Here is a 20,405-nt window from a genome sequence, read left to right on the forward strand (position 1 = left end):
GGGAGAAATTTTTCTCCTATGGGGTCACCCACTTTTGGTGGGTAAGAGGACTGAATTCTAGGTTGCCGGCAATTATATTTTTCTATATATTCTTGTGGCTTTAGGCCCAAATTTTCCTAAGAAATTTAATATGAAGATTGTGCTGGGCACAAATTTGTTGTTGTAGTGTGATTGATTTCCTTAGTTTACTTCTATTGCATTTTATTTTCAAAGTTAATATACCAATATGTTTATTTTATCAACAATTTCAAAAAATATTTGAGATAAATATTTTCAAAATTGTTGAAGTAAAATAAATTAGATCTAGTATAAAAGAATTAACAAGTATGGATTACCTTGAGCACACTACATCAATCAGTGCTTCCTATTCATGCCCCTCCTAAACAATAGAGAGAAAAGGCCTTAGGGAAGGTCACACTAGACTAGGGGCAAAGGATAATCTCGCAGGTGAAGTGTGGAAATAGGGATACAATCAAAAGTGGCCAATAATCCAACTCAACCTGTGATCCATATCAGTATGCCCTTAACATTAAATGAATGTTCATGATTACAGAAATGGTTAATGTACCTTTTGATAGATGACCCACCTTCATTCAAGAAGTATGCTAGATAGAGAAAGAACTCACTAGAGCATAAGTGAAGAGTTCTAGTTATATGTGGATCATCATAGGTTCGCTCACTGGTTGGTTGACCGAAGCTATATGTGGATCATCATAGGATTTTTCATTAGTTGGTTGACCAAAGAGGAGAAAATTTTCTCCTAGGGGTACCCACTTAGGTGGGTAACAAAGACCCATAGTCCAGAACAAACTGAGCACTTATCTTAGTACCACAAATTGCATCACATCCATGGTAGTCCTATTCTTGTCCCCAACAATGCTTCCTTCATCTATTGTAAGGATTGCTTGAGGAAACGTACAATAATAGATCAATAATAACAACTAGCACCCTAACTCTTAACCTTTCCTCCTTATTTATCAGGCCTAGTTGATAGAGTCAAACTTAATCCCTTCCATCCTATGCTTAACCAAATCAAATGATAATAATTTACACTAAGGATATTCCTATGCCCAACACAAATCTAACACTAAAACACTTGGTAGCCCCCCTCACTAGATTTCTATGCATAATCAAATCAAAGGTAATAATTGATAGAATGTTTCAGGATTTGTAACTTTTTGGGAGGTCATTTTCCTTCTTTTCGATATTTCCTTTCTTTTTGTGTCCTTTCAATTTAAGCTTTAAGTTTCCTTCTTTTCTCACAATTGCTAACTTTGCTTCCTCAACTGCTTGCTAAGTATATTTTTCTAATCCTTTTCAGCTTTGTCTTTCTTTGTTGCCTTAACCATCACCAATTGACTTCATCCTTATTTCTCCTTATTTATTTAGTAGCTTTGATTACACTATCTTTGGCTCTTCTCTTTAGCTTTTAGGACTTCTTTTGGTCCTTCATCATCTTCAGCTTTGGAAATTGTCACAAAATTTATTGGTGCTTTCTATCCATGGACTCTATTGATATATTTAGAAAGTACTACATTCAATCTTGTTGTCATGTTCGATATTTTTTCCCTTTTCAATCAGCTTGAACTTCTTTATGTAGATATCTTCTGGACTTTTCCTATATTTTACTTCTTATCCTTTTTTTTCATAATGGCCACTATCACGAATGCATTCATTTCCTCATATTTTGGTTGTCTAGATACTATCTTTAACTTCTTTTCAACATCCACTTGAGTGTATTCTTCATTTTCATTTTTTTCTTCCCTTATATTGGCTAGTGCTCCTTCAACTTTGTCTGCTAATTATTAACAAATATTTTACAAATCTTTACTTTCTCTTTTTATCTATTAATTGTTTCTCATTCCTTGACTTCTTCATACATATTTCATCTTAGTCAACTTCTTTTTAGATTTTCCTTATCTTTCCAATCAAAGTTAACTTGGCCCTTTTATGTGTTCTTTCCTTGCTATTCCTTACCTTTGAAGAAGTGACGTCTTCAGTCAAGTACCCTTATCGATTCCAGAAACATCGTCACTACCAGCAAGTCTTTTAGATGTATTTTGTCCTTCATTTTATGATGGCATTGTCATGTGATTGGCTACTAGCTACCTACTTGCCTTTGTTTCCTTCTCAAGCCCTATTCTATATTCCACCCTCTAAAATGTCTTCATCTCCTTGTGTTGTTAGGGGCATTTGCAAGGATTACCATTTGCGAGAAAATGACCTCAACGTTTAATTCCCATTCATGTTGTTGTCATCTTATTATTCAATTGTCTCCTGTTGGATTACTTTAAATCTTTTGCTTCGAATCTTTTGTCTTGCCCCCACTATTTCACTTGTTTATTTCCTTGTCCAATTTTTGGAATCTAATCGCAATCTTTATGGTCAATTGTTTGATATTGGTTACGTGTACAAACATTACTTTTGTTTTTTGACTAGCATCTATACCTTTACCTCCTCATCTTGAAATTGGGTCTTCCTCAATTGTTCATCAATCATGATAGCTCTATTTTGTGTGAATTCATTGCTTGCCTATATTTTATAGTTGAACTAACTTCCATATATTCATGAATTCTTGATTCAGTGACATGTGATATCATGATTAAGAAATAGGACACGCCCTTCAAGGCTAGTGTGTCTATATCCCATGTGTTGAACATTGGACATGTGTTTAAGATGTGTTCTAAAAAGGGACATGTGCCCAACATGTGCCCTAGCATGTAGATTGTCGGTTCCATTTAATCAAAACATGTTCCCTAGCATATAAACTATGTCCATGCCATTGAATCAGAGAGTTTTCCCATACCCATCACCTTCTTTGTAGACACAATTGTAAGAGGCAAATCATCAACCTGTGTAATGTTCCTAAGTAGGAATACAAGTGATATACAAGCATACAATCAGTTCAACAAACAGAAAAACGAAATAGGCACTAAGCACCGATGGAAATAAATGCCTTTAGGATCCTAAGGATGAACCACATTAGTTGGTTCGAAACGTCGACCAAATCCTAATGATGTGATTAATTTGAAAGGCATTTATCTACAATATGGATCACAAAAGTCTCAAATCTAACCCATGGAAATGTTGGAAATAAGGAACTGTTGAGCCATTTTATTACTTCTTCAAGAGAAAAATACAAAAGTAAATAGAATGGTGCACCTGGGCTTGTCTCAATGGACAAGCATGACTAAACCCAGGTGAGCAATAGCTGAACTAAAGGTTGCTACAATTGTTGCACCAAACTGCACTGTGTTGCCCAGAAAAATGCTCTTTTTGCTGACTTCGAAGGGTTGGAATCACTACTTCCCGTGCTCAGAAAATTATGAGATTCGATCTCTTGACTCCTTGGCCTAAAAAACCCACGAAGGAATTTGGTTGGTTCAGACCTCTGAAATTCGACCCCCAAGGAACCGAACTTCAGCTGCAACTGCAAAACTTGGCCTGTTGGATTCTGACTGTAAAACCTCCTGGAAAGTGTCTAAAAATGTTGGGATTATCCCTCCCCAAAAATGTTGGGATGATCCCTCCTACAGATCTCCTGACTTCCCAGATGAGTTTCTGGGTTGTAGCTCTTGCCCTCAAGACCCACGAAATTGCTGAACTGGCCCTCTACACTGTCTCCCAGGCCTGGAATTCGAACTGCTGGGTTGTTGGCTTCTTTGGCTCCAAAACTCTCACTGAATGTTGGCCTAATGTTGTCCTTCAGATTCCTTGGCTCCTCCGGCAAGTGGTTGATCCAATGTGGCTCAATCTCCCTCTGCGTGTTCTCCCTGTGGCCCAGAAATACGCATTTCCTGAGTGTAGCTGAGTGATGGTGTTGTAGAAACTCCCCAGATCTCCTGAAAATGCTTGTGGAACTGCCTTCCTAGGGTGGGCACTCAAAGTCCCAAGGATTTTAAATGGAAACTTGCAAGTAAATGACTAGCTCACAATCTCAATTGTACAACCAATTGAATGCAAAGTGATAGGTGAGTGTGTGAAGAAAAGTGCTCTTGGTAAATTTTATTAAATGCCCAAACTAAGGTGAGACTTCCCTTCAACTCCTTCAACTTGGTAAAGACTAGCGAGTAGTTACACGAAGGACTAAGTGAGAAGGCTAAGGCCTCATTAACAATACCCCCTTAGGACTTCAATGCAACTTGTGTGCCTTCATTCCTACAAGGGACTCAGCCATAAGAGAACTGTGAGGTCACACGTTTTACCCTTTGATCCAAACTCATATTTAGGAAATTGATTGACAGTTAGGGAAGGGTTTCCTAAATTTCTATCAACCAAGCTTATGCTTGGATGTAAATTTTAGAAAATGCAATATGCAAACTAGACCTAAAATGCAAATTACATATGAAGTTAATTGCTTCATGTGAGATACAGTTAGAATGATAGTCTTCAAAAGTGAAATATCTTAAGATTTATCAATAGAAAATACCATTCCATTTCTATGATCAAATAGGTAATTAATAGTTTGAGCACAATTTATGAAATTAATGTGAGATTAGGTTATGAAAATTACCCAATGAAGCAAAGTGAATTAGACCAAGAAGTAAATGACAATGAGACCAAGAAAATAAAGCAACTTCAATGGATATGCCAATTAGATCTAATAGCCAATTAAATTATTCAGCCAAAATAAAAGGAAGTTAGACCAAGAAGACAACAAGTGATTGAAATTATCTGCAAATAAATTAGATCTAGATCTAGAAATGTTAATGCAACTAGAGAAATAAAACTAATCTAACAAATGCAAGTTAGCGATTAGATCTAATGACTAAGATATCAAAGGAAATGAAAACAAATTAGGGAATAGCTATCCAAGAGGTTCTCCTACCAAATGAGGAGAAAGGGATACCAAGGCGAAAAAACCCCAAGCTCCCTCAAGCAAAATTTTATTTTATTAGATTACAAATTTGAAACCCTCTTTGAGAGAAGAAAGGGCTTAGATCTTAGAGGAGGGTTTACAAGAAAATTGGCTTCAATGAGCTTGATACTCCTTCCTCAAAGAGCTAAAAAAATTTGAAAATTATTTAAAAAATTTATGATTAAATTACAATGGAATTCCTCCAAGAAAATTTCGCTTCAAATGCTAGACGTCTAGGAAGAAGGAATTCCGCACAAGAAATAAGAAGAAGCCTCTCCTCTGCTTGCGGCATAGAGAGATAGGCCTCTAAATGTAAACGGCTTCCACAAAAATTTAGATATGTATTTGTCCAAGGCTCAGATGCTGGATCTCTTCAAAATATCGAACTTGCAATAGCCTTGAAAACCCTAGTGGTCTAGGATTTGCGCAAGAGAGAGGAGAGGGTTTGATCAACAAGCAAGTGTTTAGCTTCAAAAATTTAATTTGTCTCTTAATCCTCAAGCTTCAACCTGCAAGAAAAAAATTCAAGAAGAATCAACAAGCCAAACACTTACTCCTTTCCTCATATTTGCAAGAAAATAGAGAGGAAATCCAAGATATATACAAGAGAAATATATGTACAAGATGGGTTAGAAATATATACAAAAATTTACAAACCTACTAGCCCAACGAGTGTGAGTACAAATCTGCTTTTGGGTAGAAAAATATAAGCTCTAAAATAGCTAGATCTAACAAATATAGTGCTTAAAAAGATATATCTAAATAATTAATGATAAAATTTACAAGAGATGGCAAAGAAACTCCGTTTAAAAATAATCTAATGATAAGCCTTTGAGAGAGATCTAAGTTGGTTCTTCCACTTCAATGCCTTGAGAGTTGATTGGTTCAACCGAAAACTTCGCCAAACGGCCAAGATCTGATTCAAAAAATAAACTCTCTACACACTTTCAAAAGATAATATTAGATCTAGAAGGGATTAGATAGCACAATGAAAAAGAATACTATGGGTCCAACCGAAAACCCACTAGTGCTTCTAGATCTAGAGTGTTCTCTAATCCAAATATCAATGCAAAATACTTGTACATCAATAGATCCAAAACATGCCAAATGGAAATAACAATTTAATTATTTACTAGTAGAGCATTAAGAACAAATGTATTAGAAAAATATCACCATAGGTGTAGAAGAATGTTGGAATTTCTAAGTCTAACGGTTAGAAATCCTTCCTGTACTTTCTGATTTATTTCTTCATACTTGTTCTATTAATTAACAAGTTATTTACCATGTAAATACTGAAAATAAATACAAGTACAGTCTCAACACATACAGATCATCAACTGAAGGAAAAAAACAAGCACACAAGTGACACTGTTATTTTTGGACTAATGTCCCCGGAAAAACCGAATGCAGGAAAACCAGTGCAGCTATCTGAGGGTTTTATTATTAAGCAGTTTCAGAATACAATCTGGGTGCCAGAAATGGCTCACCCAACAGAGAATGCCCTCGGCAATAGTACCTCTCAATCGGAGACAAATATCAGCCCCAATCTGCCCCACAAAATCTCCCAGCGTCAGCCTCTCTGGCCCAGCGTCAGCCTCTCGGGGCTCTGCGTCAGCCTCTGGAGCCTCTGCATAGCTCCTGGCTGTTTCTATGTGGCCTCTGGTGGCCTCTAGCTAGCTCTGCGTCAACACTCTCTTGGTTTCTGAGCTGATGCTCCCAGTACTATCTTTGCCTCTCTGCTAGTATATTCACTGCCCCTCAGCTGCAACTCTGATCACTCCTTCGGTTTCCTCAGCAAGCCCTACCCCAGAAAATCGAATTCTTGATCAACTCGATGTGTTCTCCAAGTGACCCTCAAGTCTCCTCTTATACTTTTCTCGTTGACATTTCAACGGCTGATATTAAGTCTCTAATCAACGGCAAAGATTAGATCTAGCTTGATCCATGACTTTTGGACCATTCTAACTCAGTTTTATATTTATTCACATTAATATTTTATTTTCCCTAAGTTTAGACTTAAGGACTCCATTAAAAATATTAATTATTTTAATATCTCCCAAACTGGTTAGATTTTGCCCAAACCATTTCTAGGTATTGGAGATCTCATGTGCTTTAGCCTCTCCACCATTTTTTGTGGCTAGAGCACATCCGATGCTACCCCAAATCAATACCCCCTCTTAGCAAGGACTATGCTCTAGTAATATTCCTCATTGAGCATCACCCTGATCATCCGGCATTGGTCCCTGTGTTGATGCTAGGCTTGTTGCCCAACATCCACTGCACTGCTGCATCATGTACTACCCATGGCCCTGCCACTGCCACTACTGCATATGTACGGCAGTTCCCTCTACATCCATGTTGCTTCCCATGGCCCTGTCACTACCACTGTTGCATCTGCACTCCAACCCCTCTCATCATGCTGCATCGTGCTGCCCATTGCACTGCAACTCAGTTACTGAGAAGTAAGTAACCGATCTCCCAACTCTGACATTTCTGTTAGGCTAGAAACACTCACGATGTTGAAGCTCCCTCTGTCACTGACAACTGCTCCCTCTCTGACCTTTGCGCTGCTGCAACAACTTTGTGCATCTCGCACTGTTGCCTCACGTTGTCTTGGGAATCCTGCACTGTAGCTCCCTCTGTCACTCCATCCGCATCTATCTCTACCGACATCTGCCAGTCTTGCTACTCCTCTTCAAGGCTCCCGTAGCAAGGTATAATCCAAGAGGTTGGGTACATCGAGGATCCTGCCCCTCATCGCCTATAGTCCGTTTGACTATAGCTCAATGTCTCCCCACTTCCTCTCAAGTGGCGCATGAGCACTCATGGCACACTCATCATCTGTCTCCACTTCTTTCTCCCCCATCGCTGGCGCAGCCTTGGTCTCAGAAGCCTCTCCCTTGTTCTTCTTCCTCGGACACTGGCTCGCATAGTGACCTAGTTCCCCACAGTGGAAGCATTTGACCTTGGAGAGGTCCTTCTTCTTCCATTTCTCTTGCTTTCCCTCAGATGCTAGGGCAGCATCCTCCTCTTCCTCCTTCTTGATTCTGACCCCCTTGTCGCTGCTTCTTGCCTTCGTTAGCCTTTTGATCTCTTTTTGACGAAGAGCCGCCCACAATTCCTCCCAATCTGGAAGGGTCGATCTACTAAGTATGCTCTAGACAAATACCTCCCAATCCTCTGAGACTACGTTCAATGCGATCCTCACCATCATCTCCTCATCCAGCATGGCTCCTATGGAAGTCAGTTGATCCCGGATCTCCTTCAATCGACCGAGGAAGGTGTCTTTCTGTTCTTCCTTATGCATCTGGTATGACCGCAGTTGATTTTCTAGTAGCATCTTCCTCTACACGGAAGCATGTTGATACAATTTCGTCAGGGCCTCCCACATCGCATTTTTTGTGTCCTTTTCAGCAATATGTGGTACTACATGGTCGTTGACCCCGTCAAGGATGATGCTCTTGGCCCTCACCATTGCCTCTTGGTACTTTTCGTTCTCATCTGGGTCAACTGGGACCGTTATATTGTTCAAGGCAAAGTTCTTGAGACGATTCCTGTCTAGAACGGACAAGATACTGGCCCTCCAGACTACGAACTTTGAGGCTCCGTCCAGTCTGTCTCGATCTCTTACCCCATTCACTGCCATTTCATTGCTCCTCTTTCAACTCTTCTGAGTCTCTCTACTTGCATCCTGGAAGTTTTCGGTGTGACTCCCTCTGAGCCTCGACTTCCCTCCTAGAAAACCCTCTGCCAATGTCGAGATGCCCCCACTCTGATCATTAGTGCAGTTGCACCACTGATCTGGATTTCTTGGCTAGATATCCTCGGCAGCAACTCCCTCCTCCTTGGTCTTGCCCTGTTAGGTATTGTTCTGACCACAATACCCCACCAGCGTCACTCTGCAACTTACCCACAGCCTCCTATGCCCCAACAAACTAAAAGTTAGAGCCTCTCGGCTCTACGCAATCCCGGCACCAGTGAAATCTGCACCTCCTAGCCACGGGCGTCAATCCTTCCTCACTAAGAAAGATGATCGGGCACTGTGTAGGTCAGGTTTGTTCCTCTCTGCTGCTATGCTGATCCTCTTCCTGGATCGAACTGATGACATAGGCACTGTGTCACCCCTTCCTTGCTGCTTTTCTGCTAGGAACAACTTCTGTCATTCGGGACAGTTGTTTCTGCTGCTCTGCTCTGCTCGGCTGATGCCCTCAGTTATCATGTGATCTGCAACCATGCTCTGATACCATGTTGGAATTTTTAAGTCTAACTATTAGAAATCCTTCCTATACTTTCTGATTTATTTATTCCTACTTGTTATGTTAATTAACAAGTTATTTACCATGTAAATACTGAAAATAAATACAAGTACAGTCTCAACACATACAGATCATCAATTGAAGAAAAAACAAGCACAAAAGTGACACCGTTATTTTTGGACTAATGTCCCCGGAAAAACCAAATGCGAGAAAACTTTTGTGGCTATCTGAGGGTTTTATTATTAAGCAGTTTCAGAATACAATCTGGGTGCCAAAAATGGCTCACCCAACAGAGAATGCCCTCGGTAGTAGTACCTCTTAGTCGGAGATAGATATCAACCCCAATCTACCCCACGAAATCTCCCATCGTCAGCCTCTCGGGGCTCTGCGTCAGCCTCTCGGGGCTCTGCATCAGACTCTAGAGCCTCTGTGTGTCCCACGCTGGCCCTCCTCAAGCTCTGTGCAGCTCCTGGCTACCTCTGTGTGGCCTCTGACTACTTCTGCGTGGCCTCTAGTTAGCTCTGCATCAACCCTCTCTGGCTTCTACGCTGATACTCCCGGTACTATCTCTGCCTCTCTACTACTATATTGTATTGAATACCCCTCAGCTGCAGCTCTGATCACTCCTTCAATTTCCTCAGCAAGCCCTGCCCCAGAAAATTGAATACTTGATCAACTCGATGTGTTCTCCAAGTGACCCTCAAGCCTCCTCTTATACTTTTCCCGTTGACATTTCAACGACTGAGATTAAGTCCCTAATCAACAGCTAATATTAGATCTGGCTTGATCCATGACTTTTGGACCAGTCTAACTCAGTTTTATATTAATTCACATTAATATTTTATTTTCCCTAAGTTTAGACTCAGGGACTCCATTAAAAATATTAATTATTTTAATATCTCCCAAACTAGTTAGATTCTGCCCAAACCATTTCTGGGTATTGGAGATCTCGTGTGCTTTAGCGTCTCCACCAATTTTCATGGCTAGAGCACATTCGATGCTACCCCAAATCAACAAAGAATAACACCACAAAGCTTTAACCCCAAAGGATTTCTTTATTATTAGCTCAGAAAAAATTTCAGTAAAAAGCAGAGCTTCCAACCAAGAGATTGTTTACAACTGATGTCGATAAGATGTTACAATGAGGACTTAGAGCTCTATTTATAGAAAAATATGAGAGGAGATCCCCCCTCTAAGTGAAAACAGCTAGATCTCATCCAAAAAAATTCGAATCATTGAGGAGCCAATGCAAATCTCTAGGAGGAAATTTGTTTGCCTTGAAGGAGATGTTTGATGGAGAAAATATTTGATCCCGCAGTGGTTTGGACAACTACAAATATTTGTATCTTTCTTTTCTCAAAAAAATCTCATTCAAAATAACCACCATGGACCATCCTCTTTAAAAATTCGATTTTGCTGGGACATGGGCCTCTTTTCTGGACCATCAAATTTTTCCTTGGGCCATTTCTTCTTGGTAAATGGAATTCCCACAAATTTTTGACTTGACTTTAATATTTGGGAATTTCCATCTCATTTTTTTATAATTTTCACTTGGAGAGAATTTTTATTTTTCTCTCATTTTATTTTCTAGCTATTTGGCTAATTATTTGCCATTTTTTGCCAAAAATTAGAAAAATGGGTTTTTGAGGGGTAAAGACATATTTTTCCACCCTCAAAGTGTGTCTAGATAGAAATTTGAGGTGTAGAGGTCTAATTTTGATTACTCATACCCCCTACAACTTCTATAGACAACACTTATTACATTTTACATCAAATAATTATTAAAAATCCCAACCAGTGGGAAATTTTTAATAATTAAAATATGACACTTAGACTCAACCAAATTCTGCAAAATTTTAGAGATGATCTAGTATGGTAATATACATTAATTCTAGACACTACGACAAACCTAAGACTTTACTATCAAGCCACACTCTAGCTTTGGGGTATGTTTGGAAGAAAAACTTAACCAATTATAAGTGTTGAAAAACACAAATAATGGGATGAGTAAAAAAACTCCCTAGAGTGAATTCACTTGCTAGTATAGTCCTAAGCTACCTAGTCCTTTTACATGACTCATTTTTCATCATACTAGAATCAATTTTACATAATCCCCGTAGGGTTGCAAAATTTGTACAACTGATTGAAGAAATGAAGCAGATGAATCCTTGATGAAGTCTGGAAATTTGGCAATGATCTGACAATGTTGGAATGTTCTGACATGTGCTCTAATCATGGAATGGTTAACAAAACTTCAAATGCAATTTGAGTGGTCAACAAGTCCCACTACAAACTCCTCCATAGCAATACCATTTTCCATTGAAGGAAGCGGAGGTCAATCCATCTTGCTCTTACTCAAATTGGAAACTCCATCTCTTGTAAACTTGGCATTCAAGAATGGATCATTGATCTTCTAAAAATCTGTCATGCTTCAAAGGTTCATTTTCACACATCATTCTCCAAATCTTCAAGAAATCATCATTATATTTAGAATTTTGAGGAAGATCATGGTTTACCAAACCCTTGTATACATGAAATGATAGCAAGGAGGTTGAAGTACTTTCTTCATTAACTTCTTCATGTTTTTGGTCTCCAATGAAGTTTTGAGATGCCCTTGATCTACCCTGGAAATATGAGAAGATTCTCCATCCATATGCTCTTCATGTGCTTGATCCTCCATGGGATCATGAGGTGATTCTTCATCTTTATGTAGGGCTCCTACAAAATCTTCAATAATCTTTTTATATTCATCCTCTTCATAATGAGAATCCTTCAGGGAAACCTGGATCAAGTCCTTGGCTTATAACAATGCTTGATCCAAGTCCTTGGATCTCCTTCCAAAGAATACACAAATAATTTTATCAAGACATTCTCATGTATTACAATGAACTTTGAAACAAATCTCAAGAATAATATGAAATGAAAAAGAAAAATGAGCATCGCCATCAAACTTTGAATATGCTTCAACCATTTTGGAGAATAATCATTTTGGTACTCATGATTTTTTTCAATAGTAAAAGGAGGATACAATTCACAAAATTTTCATGGTGCCATATTTCTTCACTTCCATATAAAATTGGTACAAAATCTGAAAATAAAATGATAGTTCATACCAAGAATATGTGGAATCACCAAAGTGGATTTTCAATGCCTTCCCAAGGCTATTTGCTTCACCCTAAAAGCAACAAGGCCTTCAAAAATATGCAAGGAACAAGGGCTTTGTTCCTCCAATGGAGTCAACAAGAAGAGCATATGATCTTCAAAAACACATCCCCATCAAAGAATATGATTGATCTACAAATGTCTTAGGAAAATGCACTGTATCTGTTAGCGCTTGGAATTCACCTAGGCTGAGATAGACAAACTCTCAAGGCTACATCAAACCATTTCACCTCGTAGCTAGCCCTACGAGGTATGAGAAGGCTCTCTCGGGTCAGATTTGATAGATCTTTCAATATAATTAGGCTGACCAATTAAGAATAAAGATTTTAGGCTAGTAAATTGATAGGGGGGTTGGATTTAATGATTTTTGGGGTTTTTGGTGGCAATTGGAGGGAGTGCAATTCAGGGTGCAGGGATTGGGCTCAGTTTTTGCAGGGGGTTCTTTGGGGCAAGGTAGGAACTTGTGCTGATGCCTTTGGCTTGGATGAGTGATCAGGGAAGAAAGAGAGGAGGTTAAAGAGGGCAAACAAGGACTTTGAATCCTCTTTAAACAGTGGAAAACATAGATATTGAACAGAATTAAAAGCTGAGCATGGCATGCATGAATTCAAACTTTATCACTTCATCTTGTTCAAATAGCAGCAAAGAAAGAGATATGTAACACATAAACAAACTTACAGTAACAATTAGAAGACACACCATCAACACAATGATCCACAAGAATCCACAATGAAATCTGCAAAACCCTGGCTTTCCTTTCCTTAAATTTGCAGAAATAGATGTACAATACACAATAATGTTTCTCCCACAAGAGTCCAACCATGAAAATGAGAAGGAGAGAGCATAATATAGACCATCTAGACCATCTAACTCCTTTCCCCACCTCTAGGGGTCGAGCTCAGCTTCCTAGGGGCAGTTTGAACTAATTCTAAATTAAGCACTAGATAATAGGCAGTCCAACAACTTGCCTCTATTACTTAGCTAACTAATTCATGCATTAATTATTCACTTTTTACATCAAGGAAGCTTCTAGAAGGGTAAAGAGAGATAAAATCTATCAAAGTGCCATGAAAATATTACATTTATCCATCATCTACAAGTAAAAATAGTCAACCATAGTCAAAACAGTGTTTTTTGACAAAAAAGGTCAATTCTGGCAAAGCTGGCTCGAATGGTCGCGCCCCCTGTTCAAATGGTCGCACCCCTTTGCAGCAACTTTTGAGTGGGTTCCACTGGTCCAAATCAGGTGCAAGATGGCTCATTGGAAAGCTTGGTCTGTCTACTTTCCATCCCAAGTGGAATTTCTGAATTTGGAGTTGTTTTGCCCCCTCAAAAACCATTTCTCCCAAGGTCACTTTCTGCAACTCAAAAAGTGGGCAGAAAGTCATTTTTTTGATGTATTTTGAGCTTTTGGAGGCTCAAATCTCCAGTGTGGAAAAAGTCTGGAAAAAGTCCCGATTTAATCCTAAAAACGCGATTTTTTGAACTAAACGATTTAATCCCCCGACTTTTTGGCGACTTTTTCACAAAGGAAAAAATCCCGATTTTTTCCTTATAATCGGGAGTTGACCCAAAAAGTCTTCCTCCCTTCCCAGGCCGCGGATAAAGAGGCCACAAAGGTGAGAAAACTGTAAATTGAAGCTTCTATCCATGCATTTTCAAGTTATTGCATTGTATTGTTTGTCATACTTCTTGGGAGCATAGCAGTCTCATTTGTAATCTGTTAGTTTTGAGGTTAAGATATGTTTTTGTTTTCCAAGGAAAAACAAATCTTTATACTTCATATTTCTAGTTAGAAAGCAAAGCATACATTGGCTAAGCCTCCAGGCTTTTAGTGATCCAAACTCTAACAGCGACTGCCCCTTCAAAAGATTACAAAAGTACCAAAAGGACAGGCATACAACAGTCTTCCGTAGAAAGAACCCCACACCATCAAAAACATTGTTACAGTTGTTGAATGCTTCCAGAAGAAACAACAAAGAGGAGGTCATGAAGATCAAATAGCAACAACCTGTCTAAAAAAAACAAAACCAGTGCCTCAAAAAAGAACCCATTTTTCAGACAGGAACAAAGTACCTATGAAATCTTGTCACAACAAAGATCCTTCCTGTAATGAGAGCACGTTTTGAAAGGGAATCTTCTTTAGTGGTGAACTCCTTGTAAATGTGGGCAAAGGTTATGTATCAGAAGTGGATTTTACCTCCAAGAGTTTTTGAATAATAGATGCCAAGGCTAGGTTAGTAATCTGACATCTACTGTTTTCTCAGAAAATAAGCAGCTTGGAGTCACCAAGCGTTAATTTTCACATCTACTGTGATACTCACTATTAATTTTCATTGGACCTACCACCTGACACCTTATTACCCAAGTAGATTACAATCTACTGAATAAATGCATGACTTATTTCTTAATACAATTAGCGGAAACAAAAATTAAAAGGGGAAGAGGATCTCAGTGACTGATTATTTGATGACTTTTAGATGACTCATGATATACATTTATTATATTTTTTGTTGATATTTTGACTCTTGAGAGTTGAGACTCAGACAGGACCCAAAATTCAGGAGTTGACTCACTATTTTGATATGTGATGTAGCATTAGACTTCATATACATATTATATATTAGCTTTCTTTACATGTTTATGTGGAAATGCATTTATTTGATGTTGTGGATACTCTAGATGTTAAAAAAAATAACATAAAAATGAATAATAGTGTTTTTTTAATTTTGTCGACTTTTTGCCGACTTTTTTAAAAAACTCCCGACTTTGACGAGTTTTTCAACTTTTGGACCCTTGCCGAATTAATCCCGACTTCGACTTTTTCCACATTGCAAATCTCAAAATCAGGCTTCTCCCAAGTATTGGTAATTTTTCTCTTTGCATGCCCTTTCCAAAAATGCCAAGTTTTCAAAATTCCGAGCAGTCCTCCAAAATGGTCTCACCCGGGTGAGACCATTCCAATGGCCAAAACCTGTAAATTTCACAAAAAATTCACAAATGACAAAATTTTCTCCAAATTTCTTGAAATTTGAGCTGGGAGTCCCCAATCAAGTACCATGCTCAGTCAAAGAGGCTTTGACCAAAATTTGGAGTGGATCGAGCGTTTTCCTTCGTTTTTGTGCTTTGGCCAACCGTCCTTGGAGCACCTTCGTTCTCGCCAGTATTTTTGACATTTCTCTCAAACCATGACACCTGTGTAAAAAGTGAAAGAGGTTTTTCTTCCTTGTCATGTTGTGGACAAAAACCTCTCTCAGTTTTGCAAAATTCATCTTTGATTGCTCAGAAACACCTTTTGAGTGAAACTTGTCCCGATGTGTGAAACAAGGGATTTTGTCGAAATGGAGCGAAATGAAGGGAATAGAGGGCTTCTAAATTCTTGGGGAAATTTTTGGGAGTGGGGAGGGATGTTAGGAAGCAGGGGAAAGTGGAATCTCAGAGATTGAGTGAGGGGAAGGGGTCGAAAAGGACAAAACACAGGCCAAACCTAGAAAATTGCCACGTTGTAGCTAGAAACTAGGGTTTGTGCAAAAATGAGGAATTTGGCGGATCTAAGGGATGGGAAGTGTTTGATAAGGTACTTTAAGGATAGGGGAAGGTGTATGAACATCAGGAAACAAGTTTTGCCGGTGATTTGACCATCCAAGAGAAATTGCCTTCAAAACCCTAGGAGAGGGAAATGACCTTGCCTGGGTGGCAACTGAAGCATGGACAAGGTGTGAAATGACTCATTAGACACTGACATGATGATGACAACCCTCTGAATGATGATACACTCAGCTGAATGATGACATAGACTGACATTTGGGCAAACCCTAGACCTAATGCCTAGTGACCAAATTTTGGCTTGAAGACTCACTGAAATGACAAAATTTGACCTTGACACTCTGAGACCACTTTGTAAGAGCATATTTGATCACTGTAGGAAGGCTGGAAAGACTGACACTAACAGTATCCTCAACAAGGAGACCAAAATGTTATTACACAAACATCACTTCTTGAGATTAAGTCCTAAAGCTCAAGCAAGGATTTGGTGTAAATAAGAGGTATACCATTTTCACCTCACCAAACCCTCTTCTTCACTTTAGATTGGTTCTCCTCCAACTCAAGGGAAGCTTCCCCATAATAGGATTGCTAGAACTTGTGCTAGAAAGTCCAAGGTGAAATGAAAGATGGTTCAAGCAAAATAGTGTTTTATGAGTTCAGTATATGAATTGGATGGAAGAACCAGAGACAAGTGTTTTATGATTAGGCACATGGGGAAAAAACAAGGCTCACAAGGGAGGTTATCCCAACGGTGGAAAAGATGGCAATTGAGGCTGAAATGCTCAAGATACAATGGCCTTTTCTTTGTTGTCCCAAATTGCAAAAATATTGCCAAGGACACCACTTGAGTAGATAACATCCAACACTTATGAAGATTATGATTTATTGAAATTAAATGTTCATGCATTTAACTAAGCATTGAAAGATAATGCATCCAAAAACAACATCACAAAGATAACATGATGAAAAATGGAGAGAACCTACCATATTCTTACTCCATAGGCATATGCCAAGATATTTCAACAAGAAGAGAAATAGCAATAAAGATATAAAAAATCTCCTCACCCACAAGATAGTTGAGTTTATCCTCCCAACACATCCAATAGATATCAACTAAGCTCCAAGGGATTTCTCCCCAAGTCCAACCATACATCAAATGGAGAGACTAAACTCTGTTATAGGCTTCAACTTTACTCCTCATACAATAAAATAGTGTTATTTTCCTAGATCCCTTAGTCCTCCTAAGAATAACAAAAAAATTACCCTCTCAGCTCCTTTCTTACTAAAAGTAGCAATGAGTTGTTCAGATTCACATTCTTCTCCTAGGAGAAAAAATAAACTATTCAAGGAAAACAATACAATGGTGCTCTCATGGAACCAACTCAATGAAACAGGTCAACAATAATAAATAACAGAGTTGATTATAAAATAAACTCCCAAAGATAGCACAATAAGGTAGGATGCCTCCCTAACCACCTCAATAGTACCTCTTTCAATGTGACAACTTCCCAATTCCCAAAGCATGTCACTCCTCAAGAACACCTCAATAGTTGTGCCAAATAGCTAATTCAAACCAAACATGTGGCCTCCAAGGCTAGGTCAATCCATCAAGTGCAATGAAAGGTGTATAATGAAAGCTCCATATGGCACATGTTAACATCCAAAGCTATCAACAAAAGTAGAATAACAAGTAAATATCCTCCATAAGTGAACATCTTCAACAAAATAGCATGGGAATGTGTGCAAAGTAACCTCCTCAACTAAACGTCCTTCTCATCATCATGAAAAAGAGTGTAAAGAGTCCTCAAGAGATGAAGCGTTCAACACTAAGGCATAGAGAAGTGTGCAAAAGGTTCTCCAAGGTCAAACTCCAAAAGCGTAACCACCCTCAAAATATATTCAATATCCAACTGAACATGCACTTGTGGACCAACTAGGTCGTGCATCCCTCCTAAAATAGTATGTAGAAGTAACAAATGTGGTTTCCAATGTGTAAAAACCATCAAATTGTGTGCAATTAGTTAGATCCATTGATGTGAGGGATCAACCACCAACTAACTCCTAAATCCATGTGCAAGATGCTAATAAACACCTTGGAAAAAGGGACAAATCCTCTCTAGCAATAATCAATGATGGGATGTCATACATGTGTGCTAAGGTAAGTAAGCGATCTATCAACAAACTCCTCAAAGGTTGGCATCCACATCCTAGCAACCTTGTACAATGCCCAATGCAATGTTACAAAACCCAATGCAATGCCACAATGCCCACTGTAAGCTACAATGCCCAAGGTATACACTAAAAAACCCAAGGTAGAAGGCTCCTCAAAATTTGTAATGTGTATGGGTCAACCTCCAAATATGTGCAATGAAGCCATTAATTGAAGAACACTCTACCAAAAATGATAGTAAACGCCATCACAAATCTATCCGAGTGTCCAAAAATCACCAAACAAGCAAGAGTTCCAAAGTAGTGGACCTCCGTCAAGATGAATCATGCCACTCAAATAGTATGCATGAAATCCATGTAACAAATAAGTCAGCACTCCACATAAAACCCTATCCCACATCATCCTAAACCACTCTAAGTGACAATTCAATCCACATAAGCAAGGGTGCTCACATCATACGCCTCCAACTATGTCAAAATGGGTCAACTAGACATTCTGAGGGCTAGGATTACATCAAAATATGTGCACAAGAGGAACATTCCACTATGTGGTATAGTCCATGTCATCATAAAGTGTTCTAGGTGTCAATATCCTCCATGGAAACTAGAGCACTCAGAAACTAGGCCTTTCTTTAGTCAAACCAAAGTCAAAATAATAGTTAAATGCTGCAATGATCCTCCAAATGTGTGTACCAAATGAGCACTCAACCAAAATGAAGTGTATCTCCAAAATAAAGAGTCATCTCAAGGACTAGGGCACCCTTAGCATGGGGGTGAATATCACCATTCATCATCCATAATCATCAACCAAAGCATTTGCAGCCATGAAGAGAGAACCAAGACATGACAATCAATCAAGGAGTAAAAGAATATCCTCCACCAAGGCACCATCCAATCAATGGAAAGTGTTCTCCAAAAATCAATTGCAATAGTCCATGATGTAAAATTGAAAAAGATTCTATCTGAATTCCAACCATTGGAAGGTTAGATTCATCATGCCACCCTACAAAATACCTAGATCGTGTGATGAAAATCACATGTAAAATCCTCATACAAGATGAGGGATAACATGCCCTATCTCATCGCACTGATTTGCATTATTATATATAGAGTACAAAAATGTCGAGAGAGTGATCCAAGTTTACTAAGATTCCAATTAAAGTAGAAGATGATTAAAACAAGAAGGAATTGCCACAAGAGAAGAAAGAACCCAAAATGTATCTTGGAGACTATGGTAGAGGAGGACAAGGAAGAATTGGACGCCAATCCACCAAGACCCAAACACATCTACAAATGTGGAATAGGTGATCAACGTAACGTGGAAATGGTAGTAAGCTGGAAAAATAACCATTTAGTGGGTTAAATCAAGTCAAAAGCAGGAGAGATTGTTGGCCATGTCCAAAAATCTCATGAATGATCAGAATAAAAACACATCAAGGGTTGAATAAATCCTAGTCATAATTAGGAGGTTGATATTGCTCCTTACTAAAGAAATTTAACTAGAATTTTAGTAACACATGCAAGTTGGCTATGAATTTGAGTTTCCAAAGTTAAAAGGACGGTATTTGTAAATCAGAAGCTACTCCTCTGTTTATGAAAGAATTGAAATGGAAATTAGAAAAGATAAAGATTACATAATCTGTCCACATAATCTGTCCATACAATCATATATTCAAAATTCAAATGCAAGAGACTAGGAATTTTGAATATTAAATTGGAGAGAAACCAAGACTATAAACACTTACCATCTTGCACTAATATTCTATTAACACAAACGCAAGTTTGTCCAGTGTTACGAAATTTTGCTGCCAACTGCATACCATCATAGCACAATCAAAGGCATGAAATATTAAGAAAGAAACATGTTTGGTTCCATTAAAACCATTGGTATGGATGAAAATGAATATCTCAAATAAAAAGCATCAACACTTTCTTTTCAATTCCACTGACAATACTCCATTCAAAATCCCCTACAAAGGAAGGGGAAGAAAAATTTTAGAGTTACAACTGTAGAGCAATAAACCCATCAACAATTTCCAGAAATTTTCAGTTGGCTTTTTAAAAGGTTGACAGGGAAAAGAAGTCTCATTAAACTCTAATAATAGCATAGAAACCCAACAAATACAAAAACAAGAAACGAAAGTCATGTTAGTTTCTAATATAAATTTGGATGATTCATTTTATCAAATATCATCTATTACTAAGAATCATAATGCATAGCTAAAACTTAACATTGTCACATTTCTATATGCAGGTCAACCAAAAAATGGACCCATGGAAAATCTCTCACTCTTGCTTTAGCAGACATCCATAGCAAATTTTACAAGCTAGGTATGAGCACATCGTAATGCTCATCATAAGTAATAACCTAAGAAAAGTAACCTTCGACTTACTCCAAAATCTAAGGTTACACT

At 38.4% G+C, this 20,405-nt stretch overlaps 1 protein-coding gene across 1 annotated transcript in view; it reads right to left on the minus strand.

The window, feature by feature from the left end:
* Positions 1–20,405, minus strand: part of ALDH5F1 (aldehyde dehydrogenase 5F1) — a 369,083-nt gene that overhangs the window by 104,660 nt on the left and 244,018 nt on the right. Inside the window, exon 12 of the mRNA XM_089380687.1 lies at positions 19,737–19,803. Within this exon, the coding sequence (XP_089236813.1) occupies positions 19,737–19,803 (67 nt within the window). The remainder of the gene's footprint in view (positions 1–19,736; positions 19,804–20,405) is intronic.

Source organism: Pinus tabuliformis, chromosome J (genome assembly GCF_031772625.1).
Source record: "Pinus tabuliformis cultivar Carrire ecotype Pingquan chromosome J, CPIR1, whole genome shotgun sequence".
Lineage (NCBI taxonomy): Eukaryota > Viridiplantae > Streptophyta > Pinopsida > Pinales > Pinaceae > Pinus > Pinus tabuliformis.